The sequence below is a fragment of the Hipposideros armiger genome, unplaced genomic scaffold, assembly GCF_001890085.2.
Source record: "Hipposideros armiger isolate ML-2016 unplaced genomic scaffold, ASM189008v1 scaffold_9, whole genome shotgun sequence".
NCBI lineage: Eukaryota > Metazoa > Chordata > Mammalia > Chiroptera > Hipposideridae > Hipposideros > Hipposideros armiger.
Genome location: NW_017731359.1, coordinates 4,910,157 through 4,933,801, shown reverse-complemented (window position 1 = coordinate 4,933,801; position 23,645 = coordinate 4,910,157). Strand labels below are relative to the sequence as shown.

General features: G+C 49.6%; 3 protein-coding genes across 16 annotated transcripts in view; 1 reads left to right on the top strand and 2 right to left on the bottom strand.

Moving 5' to 3' along the window:
- The window catches only part of RANBP10 (RAN binding protein 10), a 69,265-nt gene extending 68,849 nt beyond the window's left edge, over positions 1–416 (bottom strand). Inside the window, exon 1 of the mRNA XM_019653779.1 lies at positions 56–416. Coding sequence (XP_019509324.1) covers positions 56–290 — 235 coding nt within the window. The 5' untranslated portion in view covers positions 291–416. The remainder of the gene's footprint in view (positions 1–55) is intronic.
- A 52-nt stretch (positions 417–468) lies between these two features.
- TSNAXIP1 (translin associated factor X interacting protein 1) lies at positions 469–15,052 on the top strand. Of its 14 annotated transcripts, none has more exons than XM_019655434.1 (16): positions 469–945; positions 4,192–4,288; positions 8,973–9,076; positions 9,224–9,350; positions 10,524–10,617; positions 11,352–11,548; positions 11,941–12,076; positions 12,485–12,654; positions 12,735–12,894; positions 12,971–13,101; positions 13,264–13,389; positions 13,527–13,679; positions 13,783–13,892; positions 14,105–14,231; positions 14,337–14,443; positions 14,659–15,052. In XM_019655434.1, exons 1-16 carry the CDS (start codon positions 899–901, stop codon positions 14,897–14,899), a joined length of 2,127 nt encoding a protein of 708 aa, XP_019510979.1. In that variant the 5' UTR covers positions 469–898; the 3' UTR covers positions 14,900–15,052. The 14 variants fall into 14 exon arrangements, with proteins under 14 accessions (XP_019510979.1, XP_019511013.1, XP_019511047.1 ...); XM_019655476.1 differs by lacking the exon at positions 469–945 and adding an exon at positions 4,678–4,739 and having other exon boundaries at positions 4,197–4,288; XM_019655415.1 differs by lacking the exon at positions 469–945 and adding an exon at positions 4,678–5,489 and having other exon boundaries at positions 4,197–4,288.
- Positions 15,053–15,136: 84 nt separating this feature from the next.
- On the bottom strand, positions 15,137–20,733 carry CENPT (centromere protein T). The gene is made up of 13 exons (XM_019655515.1): positions 20,609–20,733; positions 19,344–19,434; positions 19,115–19,202; positions 18,910–19,006; positions 18,650–18,786; positions 18,483–18,519; positions 18,115–18,263; positions 17,269–17,457; positions 16,638–16,964; positions 16,311–16,395; positions 15,544–15,720; positions 15,353–15,457; positions 15,137–15,274 (listed from the first exon to the last, which is right to left on the bottom strand). Exons 1-13 carry the CDS (start codon positions 20,719–20,721, stop codon positions 15,151–15,153), a joined length of 1,719 nt encoding a protein of 572 aa, XP_019511060.1. The 5' UTR covers positions 20,722–20,733; the 3' UTR covers positions 15,137–15,150.
- Between the last annotated feature and the right edge of the window lie 2,912 nt (positions 20,734–23,645).

The following is a 23,645-nucleotide window of genomic DNA, read 5'->3' as shown; positions in this document are numbered from 1 at the left end:
GCCATCCCGCAGACGCTCTGGCCTTTTCCCCCGTCGCGGCCAAACAGGCCAATACCTTTGTAGTGGACGCGGAGGTTGCCCTGGGAGAGGCCGATGTAGTTATACTTGTCCTTGGGGCTCCAGGAGCGCGGCAGCGGCGTCTCGTGCTGGTTGACCGCGGGGTACAGACGCTGCAGGCGCCGACTCAACTCCTGCTCCCCCGGGGACGGCAGCCCGCCCCCAGCGCCCCCGCCGGAGGAGTCTCCAGCCTGCGGGTTCCCAGCTCCCGGGTCCGCCGTCGCCGCCGCCATCTTGGAGGGAGCTGCTATTGTGTCACTGGGGGCGGGGAGGAACCGGACCAGATCCGCCCCGCTCAGCCAATGACCCGCAAGCCTACCAGGGCCGAAGGGAAACCGAGTCCTAGTCCCGCACCGCTCTTTTGACACGGACACGCCTTGTCACACTTTGAACTCCATATTCCACAATGCAGAGCTCTCCAGAGGTGGACCAACTGGGGCTGGCATGGAACTTTGGGAGAGGTAGTACAAACCTCTTCATCCATAAACCTGTTCGGCCGAGACTTTGGACCACTAAAAACTACAATTCCCGCTGGCAACGCGACTTCGGCCTCTCAGTTCACCTCTCTCCCCATGGCCTGTTTATACCCCTGCCTCGGTTCTGGTCGCTAGGGTCAAACCCGCTGTAGTGACTGGTTCTGAGAGGACCCCGCTCTGGAGTCCGAGTCCACTTTTGCTACTTGGCCTTCTTCCCAGCTCGCGAACGCGGGGCTCGTGGGCGTGGCAAACCTTGACCCCGCCCTCGCCGCTGGGCTGCTGGGGCCTGGTCGCCATGGCGATGGGCTGTACACTATCACAACTTCCCCGGCGGCCGATGCTTCCTGCCCGGCTGCCAGAGGGTCATGGCCTCCCCTAAACTGAGGTGCTCCAGATTCGCGACCACGTCGAGGTAGGCGCTGGCCGGGCTGAGGGCGGAGAGGAGGGCTTGAGTACTACCAGAAAAAAAAAAATGGTACCTGCTCCGGACCTCTGCACCTTCATTGGTCTGGGGTTCCAGCCCCACAGGATCGGTGGTACAAAAACAGTTTGAATCTTGGATGACTTGTCGCCCAGCGAGGATGTTACGTGCTAGCAAAAGGACAGACGCACTTCATCATTAGTAACAGCCAGCTTGTTTGTATTGAGTGTATATTATGTGACAAGTGCTTTATAAACCACATTTAATCTTCACAGCAACTCTATGAGGTAGTAATATCACCATCTTACAAATGAAGAAATGGAAGCCTGGAGAGATCATGTATTTTACATATTTGTAAGTGGTGGAGCTAGGATTTGAATCCAGCCATGCGAGACTCCTGAACCTGAGCTCTTGGTTAAACCACCTCTTCACCCACTGCCGTATGACAAAAATGCTTGTCAAATTGCCTACTGATTCCAAGCAGACCAGGCACATTCTACAGCCTTAGGGTAGCTCCTGCCTGTATTCAGAGGTGTAGCCTCTGGGCACTGCAAAACAAGCTCTGTTAGCCAGGAAAGCCACCAAATAATACAGATTAAAACAAAAATGTTGACAAATACTTTTCTAGCTTTGCTACCCCAGAGAAGGCCCTTAAAAGCCTCTGCTTCTATATGTCAAACATGGGATGATACAGCTCACACACAAACATTGTTGGGAACATTTAGGCAAATATATCATGCTCGCATCATAACTCTTGCATATAATAGGCATTCAGTAAGTGTTGAATGAATGTAGTTTCTCCCTTCTACTCATTCCCAATGCAAAAAACCTGATCTCACCTTAACTCTAATCCTTCAAGGTTTGCTGCCTTGACAGAGAAAGCCTACAAAAGTCAGGAAATTAAATGCCAATTGGATTATTTGATCCAGAGCTAAAATGAATCTACAAGAACCAGACAGCAGGCTTGAGAGTGTGTCACTACCCAGCACAGGAATTATTTAGGAAATTTCAGGCTTGTTTGAAAAGGACATGAAACAGACTCAGAAAGAAAATCCCCATCCATTTAAAGGAGGAAACATAATTGCTGAGGCTGAATTTGGTGGCAGTACAAAACATCATTCAACATCATTCATTCCTATCCATATTCTTCATTCACCAGTATTTAGTGATGTACATTGGGCCAGGTTCACTGTTTGCCTTAGAGTCACAGTATGAGAAGTCCTCTTCCAGCTCTCCTTAGAGCAGGGTCAGGATTATGAAACATACGCCAGACCTTAGCAGTATAGACATGTCAGCAGGACTCTCTAAAAAGGGACCTTTGAATTGTGCATTTCCATTGGGACAGGTTTCTCCTCCCCATTGGCTTTCTCCTTTCAAAGTAAGAACCTTTTTTTTTTTTTTTAGCTGAGCCATCCTGCCACCTGTTGGCAGCTCAGCTGCAACTCAGCTCAAGCCGGGAATTGAACCAGCGACCCTGTTGCTCAGAGCTTGCACTCTTGAGCGAGCTCTTAACCAACTGAGCCACTCGGCCAGCCCCTGGCTTTCTCCTTTCACCCTCACATCCTGGGCACAGTGGCTGGATAAATGGAATTCAGAAGCTTGAGTTCACTCAATACCAGGATATAATTACCCCCGACAAACCCACTGCCTGCCATTAGTTAAATAACTCAGTTTTCTCTACCTTTGAAGTAGAAATACAAGTGTCTGTTTCCTGTTCCCCTGACAATTGGTGTAAAATATTTACTATAATACAAAGGAATGTCCTAAGCTTCTTGGATAAGTCTATAGTCTCTAAGAGGTATTTTTTAAATTATTATCATTTGCAAGTCTGTTTTTTACTTTTTTACATTCAAAACTAACGTCTGTTACCTACTGAGCTTTTCCACTTGGCAACTGCTCAGGTTTTATAGAGTTCCCATATTTTTCTTGCTTACCTTGCGTTATATGGTAGCTCCAAAAGGAGCAAGAAAAACTGAATTTGGAAAATTGATTGGTCTTGACAGAAAGTTGTTTTTAACCTAGTGATCAGAGAGGTTGATCTGCTGTTTCCTGTCTCAAACCCATGAACATCTGGGCAAAAACCCTTTTCCACATTGGCTGTTTATTCGACATGGTTTGTTTACACTTGTTCAGCTTAGAGACAATAGAGGACTGGAGTTTGGGGTCACTGGGGTCACTGCTCCATGGAATAGGACTGAGAAACTCTGCAGAGCAGGGTTTCCAAACTGGGTTTGTGTTTCTGCTCTTGACTTCCCTGGAGTTTGAGTATTCCTAGGCTCACTTTTATGGACAAAAACACTGAGGTTGGAACTCAGGGGAACTAGATGGAACAGCATCCAGAGGTTAAACAACATACCCAAGGTCACCACCTAGCAAGGGGAATGAAGACACAAGTCTATCTGGCAGCATAAATCACCCTCCCCCACCCCATAGATTGCTGAAATGACTTCTTTTGTTCCACCTGGCTCTGCCTGCGCACATGCAGCCCTCCCTGTTGACCCCACATCCCTTCCTAGCCTGAGCAAGGATGGCTCTCCAAGAGGCCATCCTCAGTAGGTTAAAGACCTCCTCAGGATCCACTTGTCTCCCATTTTACTGTCATAATTAACATCTCCACAGCAACTTGCAGTCTACAGGCTACTTTTGCATATTTCTTTTGCTCTTATTTAAATTTCCCAGCAACTTTGTGAGATAGGAAAAGCAAGAATTGTCTCCATTTTATTTTGAGGAAACTAAGCTTAGAGCAGGCAAATGACTTGCCCAAGGGATTCTTTTGGAACCGACAGACGTCAGCCCCCATGGCTCTATAAACCAGTAAGTGGAGGATTGAAACTCCAACCCTGGCTCTTGGACCCCAGACCCTGTGCTTCTTGTCCTATAGCACCTGCCAAGCATGTGCCAGTCATGTACATGAAACTGCCATCTCAGCCACAGCTGAAAGCTAAATGGAAACAGGCCTTCCAGGTTCTCGGGGTGCATGGTGAGGGTGTCCTGCCACTGCAGGAGTTGGTGAGACTCTGGTGATGAGAAAGTTTCTGGGAATGTAGGAAAACGGTTTGGGCCCAGGGCCAGGAGATTGTTGGCAGCATCTCTGGGAATCTGGAGGGAGCACTGGGAAGACACAGAGCCTGGCTCTGAGGTCAGAGGAGGCCATGTCTTGTGGACCTGGGAAGGGTGAAAGTGTTCTCCCCACTCAGGGCTCTGTCACCCACCACTTTCTTCCCCTTCTCTGTACAGAACACACCCACAGCCTTCAGGAGTCACCATAGATGACCCCTTCGTCACAGAAATCAATACTCAGAAACTCAAGCTTTCTCAGAAACAGAAGAGACTGGTTAGTGGCGATGTCCTATTGGAACTCCAAATGTCAGCCCCCAAAGCCTATCTGCTTCCCTCTCTGCAACCCAAAGCACCACCCACTTGAAACATGGCCCACCAAATAGCTTCTCCTGTCCGGAGAGTGTGGCTTACTGAGGCCAAGTCCACCGGCTTCTGGGGTGGGAATGTGCACACTTGCTACACCTCCTCTGAAAAGCCTTCTCAGATTCCCCAACAGAGAGAGACTCTGCCCACACCCCTGGATACCCTTTCCCAGCAACTCAGACTTGGAGTAGACTTCATTTCTTCATGGAGCCTGCGATATGCCAGGCACTGTGCTAGGTACTGGGATGGTCCCACCAGATCTGCCAAGGTCCTTCAGGGCTGTGACTTTTTGTCTTTAAGATCTGCATGCCTGATCGGGCACTTGATGGCTGGCATATGTGCTCCATAAATGCTTCCAGTAGGTATGTGAAGGCAGGAGTAAAGGGATGTGTCTCCATTGAGTTGTTGGCTCTGGGTTGGAGTAGAGACTCTTTACCAGCCTCAGGAAAGTTCCTTCCTCCATTCCTGTTCTTTAAAGTGTTTACCTAGAAATGAATGCTGTCTTATTAAGTACTTTAAGTTTTTTGTTGATATGATTATAAGATTGTCATTATTTAATCAGTACACAGCCATTGTCCAAATCTCACAGATAAAAAAAAAAATTTGAGCAAACTTATAACTCCAGCTCACAGTGGAGCACTGTGGGCTGTGTGTTGATTTTTCTTGTGTGAGTGTGTCTTGTGTAGAGGATTTGGGGACACATGGACCACACATTTTGTGAGGTTGGGGAGTCCCAAAACGGAGGTAAAGGGGGTAGTATGCACTCTTTGCGGAGAACAAGTACAGCCATGGCTCCACAAGACCCGATGACTTGGGGCGCCCACTCCCAATCCCCCCTCACCTGCCACCGACTCGGTGGACCTGGGGTGGGTCTCTCCTTCTCTTCCTCCTGTGCGGCGACTGCTAAGCTGTTCTTAACCACCAGAGGGCGCTGTTCCCTCCCGTCGACCCTGCACCCCGGGCCGCCCTCCCCATTTTCACCTGCAGGGGGAAGCAGAGAGCATGGAGCACCGTGGAGCGCCTTGGAAAGCCTCCTTCCAGCCACCGGCTTGCTGAGGCCTTCCCAGCTGTTGATAACCAGACCAAGAAGCAGTACATGTCCAGCAGTCAAAGTAGGGTGGCACGTTTTCTCTCAGCAGAAATAGCAGACAGAACACGAGGACTGGCCTCTGAAAGTGTGAAAAACTTATTAGCTCACTAGGGTTAAGTTCTTTGAGAACTTTCCAGGGTTACTTTGCACTTTTATAAAAATCACATCAATTTTGCTTGTCTCTCAAAAACACTTTTTCTGACTTGATTTTTAAGTTTGGCTTCTCTTATTTTTCCAGTTTTTCTATTTCTACTTTTATTTCGTATTATTTAAAAAATTATTATTTATGGTTCTTTTCCTTTCCAAGCAACCAAAGGCTTAAGGCTTTCTTTCTTTTTCTTTTGTTATTTTTAAGCTGAGCCATCCTGCCACCTGTTGGCAGCTCAGCTCAGGCCGTGAATCAGACCAGGGACCCTGTTGCTCAGAGCTCCCACTCTTGAGTGAGCTCTTAACCAACCGAGCCACTCGGCCGGCCCTAAGGCTTTCTTTCTTAATAGCAAAAGGGTTTTAAGCAATTAAAATAAATACCCATGAGTGTTTCTCTGATCATGTCCCAAACATTTTGAACACGTAATTTTAACATGTCTATAATATGTTGTATTTTTATTTTAAGTATTGAATGAGTCAGGAGTTTATTTTTAAATTTCTAAGTGGCCCTTTTTTTAGAGGTATATGTATATTGTCAGTTCCTATTTTCACTGCATTATATCAGCAAATGCAACATACAGTTGACCCTTGAACAACACGGGTTTGAACTGCACAGGTCCACTTACACATAGAGATTATTTTTTCAATAAATATATTGGGAAATTTTTTGGAGATTTGTGACAATTTGAAAAAACTCACAAACCACTGATTTTCTTAACATTTTCTTTTCTAGCTTACTTTAAGAATACAGTGTATAATACATATGACATATAAAACATGTTAATCGACTGTTATCGATAAGGCTTCCAATCAACAGTAGGCTATTAGTAGTTAAGTTTTTGGAGAGTCAAAAGTTACATGTGGATTTTTGACTGTGTGGGGTTTGGCGCCCTTAAACCCCACATTGTTCAAGGGTCAGCTGTATATAGTTTCTGGTTTTAAAATGTGTTCAGACCTTATCTGTGGCCTATGATTAGTTTTTTGTATATATTAAAAGATTGGTCTTTATTTCCATTTAATGCACATTGTAAATCTGTTCATCTGTCATTATCAATTATATTACTTTCAGCATTAGTGCCTTTTACCTTTTTCTATTTGATGTAGCTTATTCTGATAGGAGGGCCTTAAGCTGTTTCCAACAATTCTGTTTCATCTCCTTTACCCCCCCCATTTTCATTTATTAACAAATACCTGTTGATTACCACTATGTTCCAGTCACTGGGGATACAGTGGGAAAAAAGACAGACATAGTCTCTGTTTCTATAATGATGGGAAAGTGTGGGCATTGGGCCTGGGAAGAGTATCAAGGAGAATCCCTGGGATCTTAAGGATGAATAGTTAGGATAGAGCATTCTTGACCCAAGGAGAGCATGTGTAAACATATACACCCAGTTAGTAATGTTTCTGTTTTTATTTTGCCTTTCATCCATGCTAAATTATTGTGCTCCCTTATATATTTATTCCACAATATTTGTTAAGTGCGTGCTACTCAAGACTATGAAGTGTGAAGTACGATACCATCAATTCTGGATATACAGAGATAGATCAACCAGACCCCACAAGAGGCTAAAGTCCTCCCTCAAACCTAATAATAAGGGTTACTATATACTTTCCAAAAATATTTAGGGAAAGAATGAATGATCCCAAGATTAAGATAAAATATGTAGAATTAACAGAATGCAAGGAAGAGCCCAAGGAGACAATGGCATCTCCACACTTAGGAGAGTTAGGAGCCACTTGCCATTAACCTAGAAGGACTCCTAGGACCTGGATATGTGGGGCATGGGAGGTAAACCTGGCCTCTCCAACCCAGAAGAACCTGGAGGCTGGACTCAGGGCCACAGAGGGGCCTTTAATATTAAATTCCATATTAAATCCAATAATCCAATTTTCTTTTAAATTTGAAAGTAATTTATGTGCTTTGTAGAAAATTTTGAAAAATGTAGTTATAGATGAATAAGGACTCATGGGCTTCTCATTAGACAATAATAATTGCTGATAACCTTTTGGGCTATTTCCTCCATCTTTCTTGGTCTTTCATTTTACCTGGTTGTACTTTTTCCCTAACTACAGGCCTTCCATAACCTTGAGAGCCATAGCATTAGTATGTGGATACTAATTTAATGGCTATATAACAATTTTATATTTTTAGGTACTTAGGAGTTTTCTAATTTTGTCCCAGTCATAAGTAAGGCTTTGAGAACTGACCTTGTACATAAAGCTGCTGCTCCATCTGTCCCACTCTGCACTGGCTGCCCCAGGCCTCAGCCTCAGCCAGCCTGCCCTCCTTGGGCATTGGCCTCTGTTCATAGCTCCTCAAAACTCCTGTTGTTTCCCTGAGGTGTTGGTGCTACCCAGGCAGGTTTTGTGTCCCTTAGCCCTCACCACCACCACACCCACACTCACACCCTATGCCAGATGTGACTGCAGCTTCTCCCATGCCCTCATTTAAGCTTTATTGAACATCACTGACATCACCTCCTCCTCTTCTAAAATAGCCTGTGCCTTTGGCCCCCTCCACTCAGGGCCCCCCTTGTTCCTATAACCTGCATTGGTTTCAGTCACTACCTGCTGACTTGTGCTTGTCAGTTAACTTTAAGAAATGTTTGATGAATAAATGAGTGACTGACTGAATGAACTCTAGAAGTGGGCTTCACTAGTCAGAGATCATTTTTTTCTCCTATGTTTTGAATATTTCCTGAAAAGTTTAAAAAACAAGCCCATACACACTACAACTTCCACCGCTTACCCCTGCTCGAGGTTCAAAATGAGACCCACTGCCTCAGTGCACTCTTACCACCTCCCCCTCCCACTCCCCGAGGCAGTACAGCCCAGTCTCCTCCCAGGGTCCACAGCTCACCCTGCTGCCCCTCTGCAGTCCTGTCAGTCCAGACTTGAGGCTGGTCCTGCCCTCCTGTCTGTCTCTAACTGGACTGTGCTGTGGGAGCAAGGGCCGGTCCTAATCAGTACTCACATCTGTTTTCACAGCACAGATATCCAATACTTACTGACATATCTACAGATGAGAATAGCTTGCCTTTACTGAGTTCCTAGGAGGTGCCTGGGTCTGTGTAAACCCCTTTTATGCTTTATCTTTGCATCCTCACATCAATGTAGTACAATGGGGGCTACAGCCATTTCACAGATACAGAGACTGAGGCTCAGAGAAGTTAAGCCTGTGGTCACACAGCTAATAAGGGAGATCTGGGACTTAACCTAAGCCCTCTCTAACTCTAGGGCCCACGGTCGTAGTTATGAAGTATATTGAGAGATGTTGGTGGGGGAAATCACGAATGGGAGGAGCAGCAGGAAGTGGAACAATGTTGCTATGATAACCCCATCTGTCCCTTCCTCTCAGTCCTCCATTGGCAGCCACCTGTCCCCATGGCCCACATACACCAGTGGCCACACCATTCTGCATAATCGAAAGCCCTGTTCAGATGACGGCCGGAAACGAGCAGGGTAAGTCAGGATCAGCCTGATGGTGGATGGACTGGAACAGACCCCACATAGGGCCCAGAGATAACATAGGGGTGTGTCCTGCCCCAGTCCGAGGGTGCAAGGGCCTCGTGGGGTGCCCATCACAACTCAGCCCACCATCCCCTGCAGTAGCTGGCAGCAGCAGCCCCTGGGCACTACCAAGCCAAGGTATCTGGAGCAGTTAGAGAACTATCTACGCAAGGAGCTCCTCCTGCTGGACCTGGGCACAGATTCTGCTCAGGAGCTGAGGCTTCAGGTCAGAGCCACAGAATTACTGTAGGGAGGGTAGGGGGAGGGGTGGAAGGAAACCTTACTCAACAGGACTGAGCTCTTCAGACCCAGAAGAGACCAGCCTCTCCCAGCTCTTTTGGGTTCCCCTTGGGTACGAGAAACATATTCTATGACAAAGCCAGTGAGCAGGAAAGGCTACCAGTATGGAACCAAAACTTCTGAGGCTTGAGTTTCCTCACCTGAGTCAGGTGGACTGGATTCTGCCTTCAGTTGCTTCAGCTCTGTGATCCCAGTGCCCAGCTTGGGTCACTGGATATCAGTGAATAGAGCCTGAATCCTGGCAGTTGGGCAAACAGGGATCCTACAGTGTCCAGCAGCTCAGTGACAACAGCCCCAAGTTTCAGAAACTTACCCCAGACACATAAAGAGAAAGAAATCTAGATGCAACCTAGATTCTGGTACATATTAGGGAGAGAATCACCAAATCCCTACTCAAACAGGGATGATGATGGGGAATCCAGCCTGGGGTCACTTCTGACTTAGTCACTGACGAAAGCATTTGTTGAGCACTGAGTGTCAGGCCCTGCACAGGGCCTTATATACGACCTCACAAACTGAAAGTACCTCACCAAGGAAGAAGCTCAGAGAAGTATACAGATATGAAGTGGTGGGGCTAGGATTCAAACTCAGGGCTGATTCGGGAGCCTGTGCTCATTCCAGTACACAATGCTGACTCCAAACCCTTCATGTATATCCAAGTGTGACAGGAAACCACACCTCTATTTGAAGGTCAGAATGTATGGCTGGAGCCTTCCATCTCCACCTGCTCCCACAGGGCTGTATGTTGGGGAAGGGTGAGTGCTGGTGAGAGGTCAACTGAGGCATAGTGCATGGAGGAGGCTGGCTGCCTAGAGAGCCACAAAGGGGGTTGGGGTACAGAGGGGGAGTTCCTGACCCAGGTCGCCTGCCAGGCCTCAGAGACAGCACCAGGAGAGGCCTCCAGACAGCAGTTGAGAGGAAGAGTTGCCCCTCAGCTCCCTGGCACTGTGAGAGACCCTGGTGGTGTCTGGAGTATTTGAATGTGGGCCACCTGGAAGTTCCATGCTAGAATACTTCTAAGCCAAGCAAAAAAAAACTCAGTTCCCACTGAGGATGGTGGCTAAAGGCCAGGAGGTAACAAGTTCCCTTTTCTTGCCAGCCTTACAGAGAGATCTTTGAGTTCTTCATAGAGGACTTCAAAACGTACAAGCCATTGCTGTCCTCCATCAAGAATGCATATGAGGTGATGCTGGGTAAGGTTGCAGCCTCCCTGCCTGAGCCCAGAGGATCCTACTCTGACCTTCTGGGGCTCTGAAGCAAGGCTGAAACAGCTACTAACTGAACCTTAAAGTCACCGAGCCCTGCTTAGCCTTTTTGCTTACACTGTTCTGTGATGGAGCACCCCAGGGCACTTGACCACCTTCTGTCCTTGGGGAGCATAGTGGGGCAGTATCTGTAGGAAATAGAGCACCTTTTCTATTGAGAGTGAGCCCAGAAGGGAGCAAGTACCTCTGGAAAGTGAGGAGGCTCCCCTCAACCAGATTTAGGAGGTGCCAGGCATGGCAGGTACAGCTGTAGGACTAAAGGTTATAGGGGGAAAGGGCATAGGCGAGATCTCAGTCCTCATCTAGACTCTGCCCTTGGTTTAAAAGCAAGTGGAGTGGGCTGGCCAAGTGGCTCAGTTGGTTAAGAGCTCGCTCAAGAGTGCAAGCTCTGAGCAACTAGCGGTTTGATTCCCGGCCCAAACTGAGCTGCGGCTGAGCTGCCAACAGGTGGCAGGATGGCTCAGCTATAAATAAATAAATAGGTAAATAAATAAATAAAAGCAAGTGGAGGAAGGCCTGAAGCAGGGGCCATGTTTTGAACAAGGCATGGGTAGACTCTTGGAGTTTGCAAGGGATGTAGCCACTCACTGTGACCTTAGGATCAACGTCTCCTGGCTGTTTCCCATGGCCCCAAAGGGACTCTCCCGCCTGTCCCTGCTTAGCCCAACAGAAGGAGAGGATTCGGGCTCTGGAGCCCCTGAAGGCCAAGCTTGTCACTGTGAATGATTACTGCAACAAGCAGATCCTGGCCATGAGGGCTGAGGAGAAAACCGAAATCTCCATGCTAAAGAAAGAGAAGATGAATTTGCTGAAACTCATTGACAAAAAGAACGAGGAGAAGATTTCATTGCAGAGTGAGGTGAATGGGAGTAACACAGTGACCAACTCCCTGAATCCCTCCCCGTTATTCCAGGGGTGACCTGAGGCCTTGGGCACTGAGGTGACCCCCTAATTCCCTCCACCCTTCTGCCTGGAATGACATACTGAGCCACCACCTTCCCAGCAACCTCCACACTCTGCCCTCTACCTTGGCTCAGCACTGGCTTGGTGTGGCCTCAAATGCCAACAGAGTCCTGCTCTTGACTGCCAGACTTTCTCCACAGGACACACTGACACTTTGAGGGATTCTCAGGAATGGCCAGTCTCCCTCTCCCTTTCTTGTTCTCAGGCCCTGATGGGGCCACCCAGCACACATCCCATCCCCAAGGATCCAAAGGCATCCCCTGACCAATGCAGCCACCTTCCCAACAGGTGACCAAACTGAGGAAGAACTTGGCTGAGGAGTACCTGCGCTATCTCAGTGAGCGAGATGCCCGCAAGGTCCTCATCGCAGACCTGAATGAGCTACGGTACCAGCGGGAAGACATGTCACTAGCCCAATCCCCAGGTAAGCCTGAGGTGGTTTTCTCCCGAGGAGGCACTAGAGATGCATCTGGCTCTCACTACTCACCTACATTCATTCAACTCCCCTAATATCTGCTCATTCCATGCCCATTCGTGATGGGAGATATCCCTGATGCCACGTGGATCTTCTGAGCTAGACTGAGAATTAGACTCATTGTTTAAGCAGGAAACAATTGCTGGCAGCTGAGGCAGCCTAGACTCCCTAAGGGCAGGACAGGTCTGGTATCCCTTGTCTTGGGTTTCTCATAGGCTGGTAGCACTATGGGAAAGACCCAGGGGTTCCTAAGTAGGGAGAGCAAGACTTGGCACATGCCCTAAGGGACACTCTAACCCTGCCCTGGGCTACAAGCACCAGAGACAGGATGATACAAGCTGGGGGGGCCCATGGCAGGCATCTGGGGGGAGGACCCCGTGAAGTTAACAGTGGCCCTGAAGATGACCCGCCAAGACCTGGCCCGCACGCAGATGGAACTCAACACCATGAAGGCCAACTTTGGAGATGTGGTGCCCAGGAGGGACTTTGAAATGCAGGAGAAGACCAACAAGGATCTGCAGGAGCAGGTGCTGGTGGGCAGGCAGGCCAGGCAGGGTAGGGCACGGTCATTCAGGTGGGCAGCAAGGACCAATCACCTTGCCCACAGCTGGACAGCCTGAGAGATGACTACAAAGAGGTCTGCAAGGAGCACGAGATCCTGCTGCAGTTGCACATGAACACGCTGAAAGAGCGGGACCAGTTTTATTCTGAGCTGCAGGAGATCCAGCGCACCTCCACACCACGGCCTGACTGGACCAAGTGCAAAGGTAATGATGGCAATTGGGGCCCCAGGAGCTCCTTAGGTGTGTGGTCTAGACTCCAGCTTCTTCTTTCCTCTTGCAGATGTGGTGGCTGGGGGTCCAGATCGCTGGCAATTACTGGCCAAGGGCAAGAACAGCGACCAGCTGGTGGATGTGCTCCTGGAGGAGATTGGCGAGGGGTTGCTCCAGGAGAAAGACTTCTTCTCTGGTCTGGTAGGAGAGTCCCTGGGCTTGGGAGGCTTGGGGCCAGTCAGAATGGTGAGGCCTTGCGGCTGAGACTTGAGGTTCTGGGGAAACCACCTGGGGCTCGCTCTGCCCTACTTGAGGGTGGGGCTACAGATGAGCCCAGTGATGAGTTGACACTCTCCCTTCCAGGGCTATGAGGAGTCTGTCCCCCCTTTCCTTCGATTTGATGGTGTTGTGGAGAATAAGAAGCCAACCAAGAAGGATGTGATAAACCTCCTTAGGGATGCCTGGAAGGAACGTCTCACTGAGGAGCAGGTCAGATCTCACCAGCCATTTTAGCCTGGCGTGGCCTCCAGCATCCTCCAGGGGGTTCCCTCAAAGTGCTAGAGAACAGGGAAGAGGGACAACCAACCATGGGGCGGCTGACCAAGTAGTCTTTTCCCACCCTACAGAAAGAGAAGTTCCCAGATTTCTTCTTCAATTTCCTGGAACGTCGCTTTGGGCCTGCTGATGCCATGGCCTGGGCTTACTCTATTTTTGAAAACATTAAGCTCTTTCGCTCCAATGAGATCATGGGTCAGTTCTATGCACTCTTGATGGGAAAGGTGAGCTTGGGTCTGGCCCTCTACCCTTTGTCCCCAACATAGGTCAGCTCTGTCCCCACCACTCCAAGAAGCAGCAAGTTAGTCAGTGCTTCCCTCCCTGCAGAGGAGCGAAAGTGTGTACATCAAGCAGAAGGAGACAATAGCAGAGCTGCTGAAGGAGATGACAAATGTTGACAGTCAGAATGAGGGGCTACTAACCATGGAGCAGTTAAGGTGAGAGGCCAGCCAGGCCACCTCAAACTCTTGCCCAACATCTCCTCTGGCTAGGCTCCCAAGTGTTTGAGGAAAAGGGGAACCTGGCGGGAAGGGCCACAGCCTCAGTGCTGGCTGCCCTTTTGAACACTAGTGGGCCTGGCAAGAGTGTGCAGGAAGATGGGTGGTCAGGCCTCTGCCAGGCCCCTGTTGGCCCTTGTGTCTCCTCACAGGACTGTCCTCAAGAGCACCTTCCCCTTCAAGAAGGAAGAGAAAATTCAGGAGCTAATGGAAGCAGGGGGCTGGCATCCCAACAGCAGCAATGCAGACTTGCTCAACTACCACTCATTGTTTATAGAGGTTGGTGCGTCGGTGGGTGGGGGGGTCCAGAAATTTGCCAACCCCTGCCCTAGCCTCTGCTAGACATTAGCCCATGACCTCACCCTGTCTTATGGCCTCTCCCAGGATGAGGAGGGCCAGAGTGTGCCCTTTGTGCAAAAGCTATGGGAACAGTACCTGGATGAAAAGGATAAGTACTTAAAGGAGCTAAAGCAGCAGCTGGGCCTGGAACTGTGAGTGACCCTGGGGCCCTCAGGCCCACTTAGCCATAGGCGAGTCCTGCAGCCTGGGCCAGAGGGTGGCATCTCAAACCCTTGGGTCTCCCTGTGTACTGAGCTTGCTGCTGGGCACTATATACTGCTCAAGTCTGGCAGAAGGCATCTTGGGCTCCGGGGTGCAGGGGAGAGGGAGCAGTCAAGGCCTATCTTGCTCTTTTCTTGTGGGACAGCCGTGATAAGGTGACCCTACCCAAGGTACGTGAGGCCCTGATGATTATCGATTCCAAACTGGACAAGCAAACCCTGAACAGCTATTTGAGCCAGGCCTTCCAGCTCCCTGTGACAAAACTGCCAGAGGAGGGTGAAGAGATGGAAGAGGATATTGTGATATTGCTCCAGACTGCCCTGGAACGGCTTCAGATGGCTGACATCAGGCGCATGGGGCCTCGAGAGCAGGAGCCTGCAAACTAGGGCCACTATGGGCAGCTAAACCTTGACTTTTAGTATAAAATTGTTTGTCTGAACCCATGCTATTCTCCCAGTTATGCTGGGGAGTCAAGGGGAGGGGGTTGGTTCCTGCCTGGCTGGCCCCAGGACATGTACCAAAACATGGCATATTCTGTTTATGATACTTTATTGATGGGGGATGGGGAGGAGACCTGGAAGAGTATGTGGGACCAAGGGCCCCAGGTGGGGGCAGGGCAGGTGTCGAGGCCTGACCACTACTGGGCAGGGAAGACAGAGTTGCCACTGAATGCACAAGGAATGAGCAGCTGCCGGTACTCCAGGGGCAGGTGCCGCTCCACAAGCACATGCAGGGATACTTTGTCGGTGACCAGACCCTGCCTGCAGTAGAAGACAGAGACAGACAGAATTAGCCCCAGCATTCCCACACCGAGAACCTTCCTGTTTCTGCCCACTTACCGTCGCATCAGCAGCTCTAGGTCCTCTGGCCTCACAGTCTTGCGGCCAGCATGAGCAGCAAACACCTCCAGGTCATCACAAAGATGTTGGAAATACTTGTCCAGGCTGCCAAGTATGTTGGAATAGAACAGACTAAACAGACTGTTCATGATCTAAGGGGCTCCTCTCCCACCCGTGGGTACAGGACTCACCACTTCTCCACCATCTCAATAGCCTTCTTCTCCATGGGCATCTTAGCATAGAAGCTGAAGAGTTTAGCATAGTGGCTCAGTCCAGTCTTGTAGGGATCTCGACGTTGTCTGGGGCCAGCAGTTCGGGCCTTGGGAGGAAGCCTGGTTGACAGAGGCTCCAGAGGCTCTGAAGAAAAGCTGGGAGCAGGAATGGATAGAGTTAGCTAAACTGCTGCCTGAAGAGGCCCCTAATCAAAGATAAGTTCGGCTGGCTCCTGCCAAGACTGGAACCCTTGTGCTCCTTGGCCAGCCTTGACCAACAGCTCTAACCATCTGTTGGGGGAAAATGGGGACAAGGCCATATAGAGGCCTGGTCTCTCCCTGGAGCCCTGATCCTCTACAGTCTGGACCCCGTGTCCTAGTCTATCCTCATCATACAAACTAGTATTTGCTCAGGCCCATTACCCTTAGGCCTCCGTGTGGACATTCCCTCCCCTTAGCCCACTGCTGCCTGTCTGATTCTACTAATCCTCCTCCAGGAAGCCTTCCCTGACTACATATTGACCCAACCACTTCCCCCTACTCAGGCTCCTATAAGCCCCTGGAAGCTGGCACCAGAATGACAGATGTGCTCTCAGTGAACCCCACCCAGCTCACCTAAGGGTGCTATGCTAGGTAATGATCTGCATACCTGTAGAAAGAGGGATAACCCCCTGGTGCTCAATGCCAACCTCAGTGTCTGTCCCCTTCCCAAGAGGTCCATATAGAACAAGGTCATGGTATCTTACACTGCAGTGCTCGCCGGTGGGGCTGGCAACTGAAGTTGACTGGCCTGATGAAACTCTGGGGTGCTGGAGGCCAACTTGGGACTTGCTGTAGAGAAAGGGCAGGGTTACAGGGGCTCAGGCCTAACCATCTCATATAACCCTGAAGGCCTACAGCTTCCTTGTCCTGTTCTTTGAGGGCCCAGCTAGCTCCAGCCAGCCAAGCAAGGGGCCCCTCAGAGTCTCCCTGTGTTCAGAAACACAACTCAAGTAAGGCCCTCCTCCAATGTCAGGGACTAAACATAGCTATCACTGACCCACTCACCCCGATTCTTGCATTTGGCCCTTCACCTGTCCTATCAAAGGTGTTTTTATCCCCTGAAGATCCTTCTGGCTCCTTGGCGTCAACAGCCCCCCAGGATTCCTCTGCTTCTATCATTTCTGTGTGTGTCTCAGGCTCTTCTTCTCTGACAGATCCTTGTGCTCCAGCTGCCTCCTTCACTTTGCTCATGCACAAGCTTTCTTCCATCATTTCTTCTACCTCCTTGCCAACTTCATCCTGTAAGGGGTCTAGTCCACCTTCTTCAGAGATACTACTGCTGTTGTTTGAGAAGCCCATAGCAAGGGCATCAACTTCCTCTGCCTTTCCTGCCAGAAGTTGTGCTGGTTTCCTAAGACCTGAATCAAGGGGAGAGAATATAGGCTAGAGAAGCAGTCGGCCAAAGCTGTAGTTCTGAGAATGGGTAAAGATGGAGTAGTAAAACCCAGTCTAGCTCATTGAGGAAAGAAGGCCAGAGGCAGCCTCAGGGCACTGATTTGGAGTCTCCTGGCTCAACACTGACTCTGCTCTTAGATGGAGGAGGGACCAACAGCCAGGGCACTCTGATGGGCACACATATGGACCTGGGGAAGGAAAACCACCTAGTGCCAACTCTCGCCCAAGCTTGGGTTGGCTCTAGGGTCACCTGCCCCACATACTCACTGTTGTTCTGCAGCCTAGGCCCAAGGCTCCGTGTCCTGAAACTGACAGCCCTCTCAGCAGAGACAGAGGAGCAGGGCAGGGAGTGGTACACACTGGAGGAACGGCCAATCAAAGGCTGGGGAAAGGGCTGGGTGTCCTCCAACACAGTGTCCATTGGCAGGGTACCAACAGGAGTATTGAGGCTGTTACCTGGACATTAAGAGCCTGATGGCACTCAGTGTACTCCAGGCCTACGTGATGCTACCCAGTCACCAGGGCCTGGCTATGGGGCCCCATGAGTTTGTCCCGAGTGGCCTCCAGAGAGAGAAGACTACCTAGCACTCTAAGCTTTATCTCCCTTCCATAGCTCTTCCTACTTACCGTCCGGCTCATTAGCCTGGCATTCCCAGGCTCCACAGCTTGCCCCACCCAAACTGCTCACCTATGCCTTCACTCTCTACTTCTCACTTTGCTCCCTCTGCCTGGAACCCTCCTCTTAACCCTGGTGAACTTGTCTTGTCTTCCGGAATCAGATTCCCAGGTCAGCTCTGACTGGCCTGCTGATCCCAAAACTTGGCCCCTTTCTACCTCCCAGCAAGCTCCAGCTACCCCTTTCCTACTCTCAGCCTTGTAGCTCCTCAAGGATATGGAATCCTGGAAGACCCTGAGGGACTAAGACTGGGTCGCACCAAGATAAGGGCATCTTATAGAAAGAAAACAGAAACTCCTTATAGACCTGTTGGCCAAGCTTGCTTACTGTCCTTGACCCAATGGAGAGGGGAGCAACCCTGGACTCAGCAGCACCTCCTATCTTTCATGGGCAAAGAGCTTTCTCCACAGACTGGAAGAGAGAAATCTCAACCTTACCTGACAGAGCCAAGGCCACAGAAGTATTCTGCAGATCCTGCAAAAATACACCCACATCTACAGCTCGGCGTGTAGGAGGTCTGCGGGCCAAACCAGGCCTCTGCACTGACTGTGGCTGGAAAGGTGTAGCAAAGGTCAGGTTGAGGGAGCTGGTGGGAGGGAGGAAGCACAAAGGAAAGTCAGCTACTTGAGGCCCAGCCCTCCCACACCCCTACCCCCATTTCTCCATCTGCCCTGGTGCTCTCATTTCTTAGAACATAGCCACCATGCTATGAGGCTAAAACTGGGAGCAGTATGGCCAGAATTCATTCTGGTCAGCACCTCTTTTCCCAAGCCTCTCCTCCAACCCCCAGAACAGACAACAGTACCTGGTGAGGGAGGAGGCATCAGCATTCCCATGAGACTCTGTAAGAGGACATAAAAAGAAGAAACCATGACAAAGTTACCCAGGCTCACGCTAGCCCTTTCTCAGGCTTCCTCAGGCTCTACAGAGGACAGGAGAGAGAGTGGCCGTAGTCGTTGTCCAGGGCCTCACCTTGGGAGAGAGGCAGCCCCTGGTCCATTCCTTGCTGAAACACTGACAATCTCAGCCTCCGCTTCCTCCTGCCAGAAGCCAGCAGACCTGGAGCCAGGATTGTAGGGGGTTCGAGCTCAGGAAGTTGCAGCTCCAGGCTACAAGGATGGAGCTTATCTCAGACAGACCAGGAAGCCCAAATCTGGCTTTTGGGGCCCCCAAAAAGCTGCCTGACCAGAGCTGTCTAACAGCCCAGCCCCAGGGAGGAATTCACTGTGTACCTGCCCCGACTGCTTTCCGGGCTGGAGGGCTGCATCACCTGCGGTGCCGGCACTGGCTTCACCACTGACTGTGGCATGACCATGGAAGATTCTGGGGCTGTAGAAATAGCAAGAAGAGGATGGGGTTGGCAGGGTAGGCTGCCTGAATGAGGGATACCATGGGACTGGTTGCCTAACTCTAACCAGCCGGCCAGTGCTCACTCACCAGTTAGTAGGATGTTCTCCAGCAGAGTCCGGGGTGTCTGTTCTTTCAGGTGTTCACTGGTTTGAATGTGGGCCAATCTGTTAATAGACTTTGGGCAAAAGCACTAAGCAAACAGTCTGTTCTTTTGCCTTGAGATTTCCTCAAGGTGGGCTCCAGAGTGGAGCTAGACCTCAGGGACCCCTGAAGGCAGCCAGGGCCCTATAGTGTAGCCAGTGGGCTGGGCACTTACCCTGGTTCTATGGGAACGCTGCTTGGTAGCTGTCTTTGTTTGGCTCCTCAGCCTCATAGAGAAAGGTGTTTCAAGCAGGGCTCTCTGGGCACTGTATAAAGACCAGCGGCTCTGAGAATTATGTAGGGAGGGGGAACTAGCGGATGCTGAAACATGCCTTCATCAGGATCTTGGCCTGAAGTCTTTTCCCCTCAGGGCCAACAACCCAGAAACCACTTGTCCCCCCATAGCCCCTGTTCCCAGCTCTGTGTCACTAGGATTGTGGATGAAAAGGAGCCCAAGGGGTATGGGAAGAAAGAGAAAATAATGACCCAGTCAGAGAGAGGGCTGAGGAAGGCTTTACAAAGGTGAGTTTGGCAGAAGTAGGGGTGAACCACGAGGACAAGAGGAGCAATTTTAAGAGTATCCATCCAGCTATTAAAATAACAATCCAAGAAAGACATTTAAATATTTTTAAACATTTAAGTACTTGTCAGGGTCTGACAGCAACCTCTACATGGGTCACTCTAGCCCTAGTCTCTCCAGTCCAATCCCTCTCAGGTTCCAGAATCACATTAACGTTCCCAAGGCACAGTTCCCACCTCAACAGCATAGGTCTAAAACCTATGTAAAACCTATGTAATGAATGGCTTCCCATGCCTATAATAGAAGGGCACTGCCCGTCTGGCAGATGCCAATGCCCACACCCTCTGCTCCACAGCTCACCACAGCCCTCATCCGCTGACACTCCCACCAAGTCAGACCAAATTCCTGTTCCCCTAGCAAAGCTTCTTTCCAGTTCCTGCCTCCCGACTTCCGCCCAGGCTGTACACTCCAGGTCCTTTCCCATCTTCCAACTATGAGCTACACGGACAGTAGAACAATGTGCAGGGAAAGGTGGGACCACCTGGGAGGTAGTGCAGAGCAGATGCCGTGACACACTCTGGGCTGGTTTTGGGGGGAGTGGCCTAGAGAACACGATAGAAGATAGTATTCTGAGGGCCTATCCTTCATCTCCAGAGATGGAACCCCGCCCCCCACGCCCCAGAGGCGGGCACTGTTGAACTCTGTGGTCACGAGACCTGGCGGCCTGGAGTCTCAGGGGTGGGGGCAAACAGCTGACCCGAGCACAGCTAGGGGAGTGGAGCCAGTTTTCTGAGCCCTGAGCTCGGCAACTCTCTGAGACTCAAGTTTTTTCTCCAAATAGGATCAGCGCCGGATCGCACAGACACCCCACCCCCCAGTCCCTCCGGTTGCTCATGTGCTGAGGCAGCACCCTCACATACCCAGCCGGAGTACTTCGGAGTCGCCGCGGGGTGCGGGGGAACTCTGTGTCCAGCACGCGCCTTAGCAGCGTGCGCGTCGTAGGCTCATTGTCGGGGCTGTAGCTGTCAGCCATCGCCTCAGCCGTCTGCCTCCCAACTGCTGGGATAAACCACGGCCGCCCTTTTCCCGCCGCCGCATTTAAGCCAACTCTCGCGATGCTGCCGCACAGCCCCACGGGAATTGCAGTTCCGGCCCGATCTTTCGGTGGCGCGGGGGCCTGTACAATGGTAGTTGGGCAAACTCTGAATTTAGAGGCAGTTTTACCTGGGAGTGAGCCTAGGCAAATGTGTACAACCAGTCAAAAATTGGTTTTCTCATCTTTAAGCTGAGGATGATACCCACCTAATAATAGGCTTGTAATGATTCAATGAGATAATGTTTAACTCAGGGTCTGACACATAGTAAGGCCATCAATAAATAGTGGTCACTATTATTAGAATGTCTCTCATTCCTAGCTCCCTCTCCCAAGGTAAGGAAAGACACTGTGGACCAGGAAAATATAATTTTAACCTATATGTGTATTGGTCAGATTTGCATTTACAAAGACCACCCTGTAGGCAATATCATTAACAGACCAGTTTAGGGCCAGCAGATGGCTCAGTTGGTTAAGAATTGGCTTAAGAGCACGAGCTCTGAGCAACAGGGCCACCGGTTAGATTCCCACATGGGCCAGTGACGCTGCACCTGAGCTGACCTGTTGCTGAGCTGCCAACAGGTGGCAGGATGGCTCAGCTGGTATAACAACAAGATTGCCTGTCCAATGGTGGGCTATGCCCACCCGCAACTAAGACTGAACTCGGCACCTTGAGCTGAGCTGCCGCCGGGATGACTTAGTGGATAGAACGTGCGCCTTTAACAAGGCTGCCGGGTAAAACTCCCACATGGGATGGTGGCTATGCCCACCTGTAACTAAGATTGAACACAGCACCTTGAGCTTAGACGCCATGAGCTGCCGACAGAAAGCCAGATGGCGACTGGTGCCCTCTACAACGAATATTGAAGAACAACAACATGGCTGGTCCCCTTCCCCAATTCCCCAACACTGTTTCTCTCCCCCAATAAAAAAATTTTTTTTTAATAAAAAGAGACCAGTTTGCAGGCTCTGAGGCGAGTGGGCTGTTTGTGACGCAGAAGAGATGTAATGATCTCCAAATATGTACAATTTTGAGGGGAATTCGGGCTCTCAAAAGTTCTGTTAATGCTGGAGACTCTATTACCATATTTTTCACTGATTGACAGCCCCGCCCCCTTTCTTAAGTTTTCATGGGAACTGAATTGGAACTTGAGTTCTGAGTCTCCCATGTTCTCTTTTTTTGCTCCTAGATTGGGTGTGAAGTATCAGATACTCGAACAGGCATGTGCTTGTGTTAAAAAATAAAGCAAAGAGTTGGACCGGCCAAGTGGCGCGATGGTTGAGGGCTGGCTTGGGACGCCAGAGGACCCCGGTTCGGATCCTGCATGTGGGAGCCGGTGACGCTGCCCTCCACAGCTAAGATGCTGGGCGGCGGTTCAACCTGGAGCTGGGCTGCCGTGGGTCACCGGCGATGGTGTAGGCTGCAGCCCCTGTGGCAGTGGGTTGCCATGGGCTACCGTGTGTAGCCAGCAGCCAGCGTGAGCGGCCAGCAACCACCGTGAGCGGCCGTCCAGAAGCCGGCGACTGATCTGCCTCGCCCAGGAAGAGCGCAATGATGGTGCCAACTTGGGCCAGTGAAGCAACGTCCTCCACAACTAGACTGAAGAACAAAAGGACAGCAACTTGTCTGTTCCCCTTCCCCCAATTCCCCAGCGCTGTTCCCAACCCCCCAATTCCCCAATAAAAATCTTAAAAAATAAATAAATAAATAAAGCAAAGAAAAAAATTAGATTCTTGTTTCTTAAAATAAGAGAAATGCAGAGGAAAAGAATATCAATATTCCTTGTCATTTAGATCTGACCTCTGTGTTATCTCACTGAATTTGCTAGCCCTTTGCAGGCACATTTTCATGATCAGGTATGGGAAAAATTCCTTCCTTTCTTTTTTCTTTCTTTTGTCCTTTCTTTCTTTCTTTTAAAGCCTTGAATTGGATAATACAGAAAAAAACACAAAAAATCTTTTCAAAAGTTTGAGACATGAGCTTACTTTTGCATGGTATTATTCTATGTATTTACATAATTGATTAAACTGTCTATTTACTACTTGTTTAAAAAACACTGGACTCATGAAGTGAGGAAAGGAGGAATGAGAGAGTGTCAAGGGCCAGACCATTTGGGGTCTTGTAGGCTCTGGAAAGGAGTTTGGATATTATTCTAAATGCAATAGTCCACCGCAGGGATTTAAGCAGAGTATTACATAATCATATTTTCTTTGGCAGCCATGTGAAGAAGAAGAATGTAGGGGAGGCAAAATTGGAAGTAGGGAGACGTGTGAGAGGTTCTTGCCTTTTTCCAAAGTTGGCAAGATAAGAGGGTAGGCAGGGCAGTGGGGTGGGGAGAAAGCAATGCATTTCAGATGTTTTGAGTGTAGAAGATTATATGTAGATTAGAACTGATTTTATGTATGTACTAGAGGTAGAATTTTATCGACCATAATCTTCAATGTTCTGTGCATAAGGATGTGATAGCAATATGACCTCTCACCATTTTTTGAGTAAGTATTGTGACAGGTAGGTATTGAGACAGGTAGGAGTAAAACCATATCAGTAACTGTGTGACAATGAAAATATATAACATATATAATGCTCTTTTGCTGAATTTTCTCGCTATTGCACATACTTTATAAATATTTAATCATAACGAAGTGTGTATTCATATTTTTGTTGTAAAATGATTCATCCAAATGAATGTACATCTTGCACTATGGGCTACACATACCAGAGAATGCATTTCTGAATTTGAAGAGATTCAAGCTGTGGACATCAGCTGCATGGGCCAGGAGGAGTGGGACTTTCTCCTGTTATGGGTCTGTGAAACCCACAGAAATAACCAAGAATCACACTGGTTGTAAACAGAAATGCAACA

Bases quoted from the DNA above. Each gene is read 5' to 3' on its own strand.
- CENPT (XM_019655515.1), bottom strand. From the start codon at position 20,721: ATGGCTGACAGCTACAGCCCCGACAATGAGCCTACGACGCGCACGCTG. The intron at 19,435-20,608 runs GTATGTGAGGGT...GTCTTTATACAG, and splicing joins CTCCGAAGTACTCCGGCTGG to TGCCCAGAGAGCCCTGCTTG. The intron at 16,396-16,637 runs GTGAAGGGCCAA...CTTTCTCTACAG, and splicing joins AAACACCTTTGATAGGACAG to CAAGTCCCAAGTTGGCCTCC.
- TSNAXIP1 (XM_019655415.1), top strand. From the start codon at position 5,079: ATGGACCACACATTTTGTGAGGTTGGGGAGTCCCAAAACGGAGGTAAA. The intron at 11,549-11,940 runs GTGAATGGGAGT...CCTTCCCAACAG, and splicing joins AGATTTCATTGCAGAGTGAG to GTGACCAAACTGAGGAAGAA. The intron at 12,077-12,484 runs GTAAGCCTGAGG...GGCCCATGGCAG, and splicing joins GTCACTAGCCCAATCCCCAG to GCATCTGGGGGGAGGACCCC.